At 39.6% G+C, this 9,984-nt stretch overlaps 1 protein-coding gene across 4 annotated transcripts; it reads left to right on the forward strand.

Moving 5' to 3' along the window:
- The first annotated feature begins 4,034 nt into the window (after positions 1–4,034).
- Positions 4,035–9,428, forward strand: letmd1 (LETM1 domain containing 1). Of its 4 annotated transcripts, XM_020617813.1 has the most exons (10): positions 4,037–4,209; positions 4,552–4,706; positions 5,284–5,399; positions 6,111–6,193; positions 6,411–6,597; positions 7,739–7,840; positions 7,959–8,111; positions 8,560–8,656; positions 9,059–9,168; positions 9,211–9,428. In XM_020617813.1, the coding sequence occupies exons 1-9, from the start codon at positions 4,094–4,096 to the stop codon at positions 9,133–9,135; spliced, it is 1,086 nt and encodes a 361-aa protein (XP_020473469.1). In that variant the 5' UTR covers positions 4,037–4,093; the 3' UTR covers positions 9,136–9,168; positions 9,211–9,428. The 4 variants fall into 4 exon arrangements, with proteins under 4 accessions (XP_020473470.1, XP_020473469.1, XP_020473468.1 ...); XM_020617814.1 differs by having other exon boundaries at positions 4,035–4,209; positions 4,567–4,706; positions 9,059–9,428; XM_020617812.1 differs by having other exon boundaries at positions 9,059–9,428.
- Positions 9,429–9,984: the final 556 nt, after the last annotated feature.

Raw genomic sequence — 9,984 nt, forward strand, 5'->3', positions numbered from 1 at the left:
GGCACTATACAAATAAAATTGAACTGAACTGAATCCATGTCACAGTCTGCACCATCCAGTCACTGCTAGTCCAGGCCCGGTCCATGTCAAACATGCAGGACCCATGTGCTCCAAACTATTTTGGTTTCATCTGACCAAAGAAGGTTCTGCCAGTGCTCATCGGGCTACTTTTCATGTTGTCTGACAGACCCTGACCTTGATCGTGAACACTGTCTGTAGAGTTGACTTCATGCAGTGTCCTCCACACTGTCTGATCAGTCGCTGATCACCAGTGTCCACACATAATCCTTGTGACAATTCAGAAGCAACATCTGTTTTTCAAACAGCAAACTGTGCATGTTATCATTTTTCAAAGATGGCCATTGTGTCTTCTGTTGCTGGTGATGGCACAGTGTTAGCTGGACTGACTTGTGTTGAAATGAGTTGGAACTCTAGTTTATCAGATAAAAACAGTGAGATCGCCTGGTAACTCCACCTAAATGCTTTTATTAGGTCTCATAAAACAAAGTTGTGATTTATTAAAGGTATATTTCTTTAAAATAGCTGGTTTACCTAATTAAAATATTATAAGATGATACATAAATTACAGTAAAAATTGTCAGGAGTGACTGAAGATGAATTTATGCAGAAATTTGTTCTTGTCACAATTTTTAGAGAAGGTCTATTGTAAACTGGGTCACGATGGTTTGTCATTTTAAAAACACTGGTCTATCAAATCTGTTGGTTTTTAATTATACATAAGATCAAATACCCTACATTACATAAAAATGGTTAACAATGAAAGATGGCACAATTTTAACTGATTTAACATTTTAGAGATGCTGCACAGTCACTGGGTTTTGTTTTATATTATATAGTAAATTCTCGGTTGTGTCACAAATGATCCAGACCCAAATTTCACAGCTGTTTAGTTTGAATTTACTCATTACAAGGGTTTTTTTTAAACAGTAAACAAATGTTTGGATTGACTTACTATTTATTATTCTTACTAGTATGTTTTCATTATATTTTTATGGTTTATCTTGTAGGCTGTTTTATTTTTTAAAAAAGACCACAGAGTCGTGTTGCGACCAATATGAAGCAAAACATATTCTCTAAAGGAGAAGAGAAACTCAGAACCAGTGCAGACAAAACATAATGTATCCCAGTAATGTCAGATTTTAACAAGTATATTAATCAAGCCATTTAAATGTTATCTTGTGTCTAAACATACCAGTTCTGTCAGTCTTTCCTTTGCTCCAGCAGCACTTCTTTTATTGCCACTGTTTTGTACACTCAATCTGGAGCATGATGTACCAGGGTTATTTAGTTTCATATCATACTGCTGGTTGACAGGAGTGTAAATATGGATTTGGCATTAGATTTCTGGCCAAAATGAGGAAAGGGTTTCAATCAATGATGTTTTATTACTGATAAACAGCCGCAACAAAATGATTTTAAAGGAAAAGGGTCCTTTGTAGAGAACACAATATTTTACACTGGACAAACTACATTTTCATTATGGACCTCTTATCTTAGATCAGACTATTTGACTATCTGATAAAGTATTGGAAAGTAACTATGTATATTTAATCAGTTATTTTCATGCTACTTTATACTTTCACTTCACTACAATCTAGGAGCAAATGCTGAACTTGAGCCCTGTTGCATTTATTTAACAGGTAGAGCTAAAATTGTTCATATAAAACAGGTTGTAAAATATCAAGCATTTTAACGTCTTATGGAAAACAGTATGAATTGCCTCATTATTTAAAGGCGCTATGCTAATTTGCCTTGACATGACATTCATGTACTAACTCTCCCTTTCCATCCACTGGACACTGCAGAACACAAAAGATCTTTCATGTCTTTAAAAATTTCTGAAGAGAGCAGTGCACTGAGCATTTCTGACCGTTTTCCATATGGAGATAAAATGATCTTTAAAAAATTTTCTAGAAATATCTGAGATGAATAGCCCAGTATTTATAAACCCAAGAACATCTGAAGAGCTATTTAAATCTCTGGCTTGAGGCAGACTTTCTCTGAACTCTTGCCACAGATCAAGTCGTATTCAACTGGCAGCATCAGTCCTTACAAGCAGCCTCTCATACATTCAGAGACATGAAGCTGTGGAGTCAGTTACGGAATGACTTACGTTTTAAAGGGGGAAGTTTAGCACTTCTCAGTGACCAACATGAGCTTCTCCATGTTGCTCAGGAAACACTAAGATGCACAGTACATCTGAGAGGAGGCGGTAGATTAGAGGTCCTGCACACACAGCGCTCTGAGGAGTCCTATCTCATCCTTAGGGTTGGTGACAGGACAGAACACATCCCATCGGAACACTGACAATAATCGCACAACTAAAATATGAAATTGTGAATGCTACTTACATATGACATGATGCGATGGCAGGCCATGCTGGGATTATTCTGACACTCACTCACCCCTGAGCTCTCAAGCTTTCACCTGATACCAACAGCTAAATCTCAAAAATCATGCCTAGAAATTGCCCATATTAAATATATCTAAAAGTCAGAGGAGCCACCTGGATCAAAATGAGTAAAGCTGCATCAAAGGAATTAAGTTTCAAAAGGGCTGGAGAGTAGGTAAGAGAGAGATTGTGCCAGTGCATCAGTCTGCTTCCTAAGTCTAAAACAAAAAGATGAGCAGCGCCATCCAGTGGTCATACAACGACAGTTAATGTTTGAACAAAGCTCCATCCCTGCTTTGGAACAGCATCCTAAAGATGGACACTCATCTACATGTATATTGTATTGTGCAGCATCTGCACTGATTTCTTTCCATCTTTTTCATTTTTTTTAATTGTAATATACTGTATTCTAACTTTTTTAAATAATTCTTTTGGGGGGGGGTTCACTTATATTAAGTACATATACACATAAGTAGGTTGCTAAGAGGTGGACAGGAAATGGAGGAGACAGATGGGGAGACCTGCGACATAGGTCGGCGGTCAAACTCGACCAACATCACACACACTGTGCCTGATGCACTGCACCATGACAGCTTTCAGCTACCGGGGCACCCCACTGTATTCTAATTTAACTCCAATTGATCGAGCAATTTTCTTATAGGATTATTTTAAATTGTCGTCATCATGTTTGAATGCTTTATTTTCATCAATATTTCTGTGCTGCTCCAGGATATTTCTGCTAATTATCTTTGCACTCAGTACTATTGGTCTTTTTTTATTCCATGAAGTTTTTACATATTTAGGCTTTTGACCAATTATACTGTAATGTACTACTGAGCTGAAGACAATGCCCTTTCCAGGACTAGTAAAACACACTTGATAGCTTTATGGACAACATCCGCAGCCCTTACCACTTGTTAATTTGTGATTTATATTTCTATGTTCATAGAACATTCCCCATATGTATATAACTTAATGTATATAAATGAATGTATGTGGTTTTGTGCCTACATATTATACACAATATTTCTGTAATATTGCCAGTAGTAGGGCCAATAGTCTCATCATCCTTTCATACCATTGGGACCGGACTAAAAAGGAGATTTTAATAGTGAACCTTGTTGCTCCAATAAAACAACCATCCCCTCTCTCAGTTTGAATCCAAATTTGTGAAGTAACTAAAAGTCGGAAGGAGTATTTATTTACTCAAGCAAATGTAGTAATACCTCATTAAAATACTCTGTTACATGTAAAAGTCCAGCTTTCAAAATTTTAGGTGTTAACAAAATGTAGGCTATTTAATGCATCAAAAATAAAAGTACTCATGCTTGATGCTTTCTTTCTGTTTGTAACATATAAATACATTTTACTACTTTTTTTAATTAATCAAATTATGTAGATCTAAATGATGTAATGATGAGAGCAAACCTGGGGCTTTTGGGCTCCTGTGACCCCTGTCTTTCGCCCAGTCAGTAATCCCGTCTTGATTACGGTAACTCTGCGGTTTTCGTTATACCGTATATGAGTGTCATTACGGTAACAATGGGGCAGTTTGGTTGATCCACACTCCAATCAGCAGGTGGCGGTAAAGCGCCTTAAGCTGGCATGCAAACCGTCAATAAATTACGGAGAAGGAGGAAGAAGAAGACGACGAAGAAGAAGTAGTTTACCTTTTTAAACATGGCGCTGTCTTGTTCGAGCCTGTATAGAAATTTGTCTTTGACCAGAGTGTGTTGCCTCCGGACAAACAGGGTAACAAATGGACTTTATTCTCCAAACGTGTCCTGTCAGTCAAGGTATGTCTACAGCTCTTTAAAATCCATGTGTCCATGACTTGACACTTTGTTACTACTCACTTGAACCCATCCTGAGCTGTCACGCTAGCTGCTTGTCCCGATAACAGTTCGACCGTTTCTACGTTTGATAATGAGCGTTTAATTTCAGTTTCAGTCGTGTAAAGAAAACTCTTTATGCTTACATCGTGATAGTTGGCACTGTCATTGTTGGACGTTCACGTTAAAACTGGCTAATGTTCACCAGAGCATCCAGGTGTAATGATGATTTCCAGCATAGATGCCTTTCTTATGAAGACGTAAGTTAGAGCAAAGTAATTCGTGTCAACCTCTTCTTATTTCCAGGCTTCCTGTCTTTAGGCTCTATTCCTCGTCCAAAGTTAGAAGAGGTTTGGGTCGATATGTCACCTCCAGGCTCCAGTGGGCAAATAGCAAATATGAGGGTTTCCTCAAAAGGAGATTTCCCCGCTTTTATCAGCTCTACCACACTTTTGTAGAAGGTAAGGTCGCTCTTAACGCATCTCAGAAATTCACAGTACTCTATCGATGTATAGTGTTATCAAAACGAACCAAAGTGGACACCGAGTGTAGCCGAGGAGTCCAGATCCAGTTTCAAAGATGAAATGAAAGATCATGTTGTACATAATACTATATATCCAAAGACACTGTTCATGTGGATCACTTTTGCAGCAGGGTTTATTTAGTCAGTTACTGCACACCATTTTTTCCATTTAGTTGGGTAGTATTAATCAAATTAAAATAAACATTTTAATGTGAATATAATGTAGCAGCCGACATTGTATAATACAGATAAACCTTCATTTGGGTGTCCAAACATTCAAATAGGACTGTATGGGAACAGGAGGACTCGGGAGGGGGGATGTCTCTCCTGTTTACATGTCAAAGTGTCCGTGAGGAAGACGATGAGCCCTGATTGCTCCTGATGGCCAAGGCAGCATGGTGTCTCATTGTGTGGCTGAATGAGAAGCACACGCTAAAGAGCTTTGTCTGGAGGTTGAAACATGCTACTATATGAATGCAGTCCATTTCCAAACATAGTTTTTATATCTTTTCCAGGAGTCAAGTTACTGCTCCAGGATGCCAAAGATGTGAGGAGGATAAAAGCAAAGATGTTCTCAGAAGGAGTGAAGTTCCAGGATTTGCCCTACAGGGAGATGGAGAAGCTCAGACAGGTGGGTCTCTTGACTGTATGAGAATGAGCCTCACCACACAACACATGGTTTGGACCCTATATCGTGTCAGACTGATATTTTTAAGACACAGTGAGATGATTGAAAGGATGCATTTGCTTCACATATTTGATCTGGTTGTTGAATTGTCCAAAATACTCTCAACCAAACATTTGATTAAAGATGTCGTGATGAGCATTTTACTACCAATAAATTATTCCCTCACTGAATTTAAGGCATATATATATAAAATTACCAAGCAACAGTACTTGAAAGGAGACCAGCAGCCTCTCCTGTTGTTTACACTCAGTTACGACTGTGCACCGGATGTCAGAATTTATAGGATAATGCTAAAAAAATTGTAAAATGACACTTGTTGATGAAGCTTTGTCTGAAATTTGGAAATATTAAGGTGTTGGATGGGGGACTGTGTATTTTGAATCACCTCTTACATCATGAAACAATACATAATCTATAGACAATTCCTGTGGCTCACTACAGATTTTATCATTACTGGCTCAGTTAATTCACATGTCTGAGCTTCAGCAGCAGATTTCACTGTAGGAGGGAGAACGGTAATTGTGCTGTGAGTGATATCCTGATGGGTGTGTGCAGTATTTAAATTCAGTGCCTCGTCACTGGTTCACTTGAGGTCTGTAATGTTTATTTATTATATCTCGTTACAGTTTCACTTACTGGATGTTTGCTTCACAGGTTCGCAGAGACATGATCAAGGCCATTCCGCTGCTGGTGATATCTATCCCTCCCTTTGCCAATTACCTGGTTTTTGTTTTGATGTGAGTTATTTTAAAATGACCATCTTTTCATTTCACTTGGCACCTTTGATTTATATTTAGCAAAGAATTCTGAAATGATCGACTGATGTTCATTTATGCCGCTTTAATACATTGTGTCATATAGTGTATTGGATCTTCCCTCCTGTTCTGTCCCTGTTAATGCACATTTTCCCATCACCCATCTCTCTGACATCTTCCCCTTCCTGTTCACGGCCAGGTACTGTTTCCCCCGCCAGCTCCTGATCCCTCACTTCTGGACTCCCAAGCAGCAGGTGGAGTTTCGGGGACGATACCATTCCCTCAGGGCCCAGCACCACTGGGCAGTGCTCAAAGGGCTCGAGAATAGGAGTTGCCATGTCAAAGATAGTCAGCTTCAGAGTCGCCTTAAGGACCTTTGTGCTAAAGTAAGTGAATCCATCAGAGCTTTTGTTGTAGAAATGCTGTAGTATGGTGAGGAAAATGCCTCGTAATACCCTTTCTGTTCATAAATTATGTCAAAGGGTGCAGAACAGATTGCATTATCTCACACATTCTCCCCATATTGATCACATATCCCAGGTATGAACTGCACTCTTCTTTGTAAATATCCTTGAGAATAAGTGTAGAGCACAGACTGATGCATTCACTTTGCATAAAGTGACTAAACAGTTAGAGATAACTAAAATGAATCAGTGACCTGGGCCATAAATACCATGTGTACTCCTTTTCTTACACATAAACGCGTATGCATAAGCACAGAATGTGTGGGAAGAATGTGCGCGCCTCATGCATACTTCAGATCACGTGTACATGTGGTTTGAGTAGGTGCGATATGGTGAAGCAGAAATGAGGCGAGACAGCCGATGTTAAACAGCTTGCATTATTTTTAAGTGTTTACATATACTCCAGTTCATAAAGTGAATTTTTAAACTGTGTTTTATTTTGGCAGAATTTTTTTTAAATTTCTTTTGCCTTAATGTAATTTTCCTGTTTTTCTATTTTAAACTTTCTGTAAAATGCTGATATTGCTGTCATTAATTTGTTTTTGTTTAATGATGATTGAGACACCACTGCTTGCTGGTTCTACAGGAGAGGAGCTTGATGGCTAAAGGCTCCTCCTCCCATTCTACTTCTGTATAGTCTAGGAACCACAAGTAGACCTGAGTGCTCTGTTGGGTTGGCAAGGTACTATGAGGTCTTTAAGATACGATGGAGCCTTAAGGGCTTTGTATCAACTTAATGATGGCTCTTACAAATAGATGGTCCAGCCTAATCCTGCTTGTTTTCCGTCTTCACTATGTTGAATCTCCAGTGTAAAGGCACCACTGCAGAGACTACTCTTGGTGATGCTTTATTGTGAGCTGTATGAAACAGCATTCTTAAAACTGATCTGATCATGGTGACAGGCAGGCTGAACATCACTGGTTCATGGTCTTTTAGAGAAACTGGAGTTATTTCTGTGACCTGAATGTATTCTTATAAATGAGGGGAACAACCTGGGACTAGCTGGACCTCTGTCCAGTGTTGTGTGAAAGTGTGATAAGCTGATTTTTGGTGTATTTTCAGGTACAAAATGGCAGAAACCCTAATGCATCAGAAATTCTTGCTGTTCGAAGTCTTTTCTCTGGACCTCCTCTGGGCATAAACAGGATGAGTGTGAATCACATGGTCAGTAAAACCCCTTCACTTCTCACAAACGCTGCTCATTCAGTTGATTTGAAAGGCAGAAGGCCTGGTGAACCTGAACACCACGCTATGTCGTCTCTTTGTCTCCATGGCCTATCAGAGACACATCAGTCCCCTGCTCTTCCTGACGCCTCATCTGCCATGGTTCCTGCTCAGCCGACGGCTGACCCACCATGCCCTGGAGCTGCTCCAGCTGGACCGAGCCCTCAGCAGACTGGGCCCTCACCAGCTGAGTGACTCTGAACTCAGACAGGTCTGTAAGACATCAGGACTTCATAGTCACCAGCTAAACATGACTTACAGTGGAGTGAACCCCTTGGTATCACCCACATTTATGTTCTTCTTAAAACTCTCTTTTATCACATGGCCTTCTCCTAAACGATGCATTGTAGTAAGTGTTTTAACCGATTATCATGTTTTAGACTAATACCTGTAAAGAAGGCACTTTGTTTTTAAATGGTGCTTTATACATTTATTATAATTCCACCAGCACTGAGAATGTCTAATGGCCACGTTCAAAAAAGAGATGAATTGTGTGTTAGAAGTTTCTGTTCCTGTGATTTAGATGAAAATCAGATCACGTTTCATTACCAATGAATGCAGAAAACCAAGTTATTCCAAATGGTTCATTCTTTCTTTGCTACCACATATGACAAACACAGTGTATTCCTTGATGTGTTATAAAGACCTTGTTTTTCCAGGCTTGCTTCGTGAGGGGGCTCGATTCTGACAGTCTTGGCATTTACCAGTGCCGTGAGTGGTTATACCAGTGGCTTCAGATGTCCTCCTCATTGAAAGGTATTTTCGTTTTGCTGGACAGGATATTTGTAATTTTGTGATTAGTCTCACCCTGTGGGCATGTCTGTTCTGTGTAACGTTTAAAAGAATTGTGCACGTATTTGCTTACCGAGTAGATTGAAACCACTGGCATGTTGGTGCATTAAATATGAAGCTGCAGCAGGTTAGGTTAGCTTAGCATAAAGACTGGAAACAGCTAGCCAGGCTCTGGCAAACGAACAAATTTCAAGGCCTTTGTAAATGAGATTTAGGACTTTTTTAATACCTTGAGGCCTTTTAAAGACTTTCCAGACCTGAATAGATCCTCAAAATGTCAGACTATTCACTTTACTCTCTTCTCTTGATTTGTTTTCTCTAAAACCCAATTCTATCTTTACACTTCTTGTTTAATTTTTTTTGCAGACTCAGAGATATCACTGCTTTTGCACAGCATTGTATTTCTGTCAGCAAACTACCCGAATGGTCCCAGTCGCCACTGACAGGAAGTCTGAAGCAGTCTGATTTCTGACTTATTTGTGCACTATGAAGCATAGCTGTCGACATCGTTTTTTCTAAGGAAAAAACATTTTAAACTTGGCAAGAGTTTTATGTTTAAGGGACAAATCCTCTCAGACCAAAACTGAAAGCAAGTCAAAGTCAAAAGGATCCCACTCATTCTCGATACAGTAGAGTTGTTCTGTTTGCCATTTAAAGTTTTTAGCTAAAAGCTCCTCTCATCAGAAGTGACACCCAGTCATTTCCTCTATTAATAGTATTTTCAGCAATCCCCTTACAGAGACTAAAAGTGACAATTAATTGCTCCTACCCATGGTTGTCAGTCCTGGATCTGCTTGTTCGTCTGTGCCATAGATCTCCATTGTTCAAAAACAATTAAAAGCACATCAGTGAAACAGCTGCACCGGGTGACACTTTTTTGGGGGTAATGAAACCCCAGACCCGCCTATGTTGCCCCAAAGTCTCAGAGCAGCCAGTACTTCCTGAAGTTAGCATGAGGCAGAGCCAAAGTGTGCATGTTCCCCGAGCTCTCAGCTCTGTTTACCTTCCGCTAGCTAGTCACATTCAGTTCTGGTGTTTGCTAATGAAGAAATGTCGCCCGGTGCAGCTGTGTGTTGCACAGATGTTTTTAAATCCTTTTTGAACAACAGAGGTCTATGGCACAGATGAAAAAGCTAACCTAAGACCAACACACTGACAGACATTAACCACGAGCAGAGGCCATTCATTGTGGGTTTTAGTCTCTGTATGCAGATCGCAGACTACACATAGGCATCTTTTTAGAGGTAGACATGTTTATGGATGCTAAATACATAAAAAAAGCCCACCGGGTC

This window comes from Monopterus albus, unplaced genomic scaffold, assembly GCF_001952655.1.
Source record: "Monopterus albus unplaced genomic scaffold, M_albus_1.0 scaffold194.1, whole genome shotgun sequence".
NCBI classification, from domain to species: domain Eukaryota; kingdom Metazoa; phylum Chordata; class Actinopteri; order Synbranchiformes; family Synbranchidae; genus Monopterus; species Monopterus albus.

What these genes read in the sequence shown, in the direction of transcription:
- letmd1 (XM_020617812.1), top strand. Translation starts at nt 4,094, where the DNA reads ATGGCGCTGTCTTGTTCGAGCCTGTATAGAAATTTGTCTTTGACCAGA. An exon ending in CTACCACACTTTTGTAGAAG is followed by an intron (nt 4,707 to 5,283) that starts GTAAGGTCGCTC and finishes TATCTTTTCCAG; the next exon opens with GAGTCAAGTTACTGCTCCAG. An exon ending in GTGACTCTGAACTCAGACAG is followed by an intron (nt 8,112 to 8,559) that starts GTCTGTAAGACA and finishes TTGTTTTTCCAG; the next exon opens with GCTTGCTTCGTGAGGGGGCT.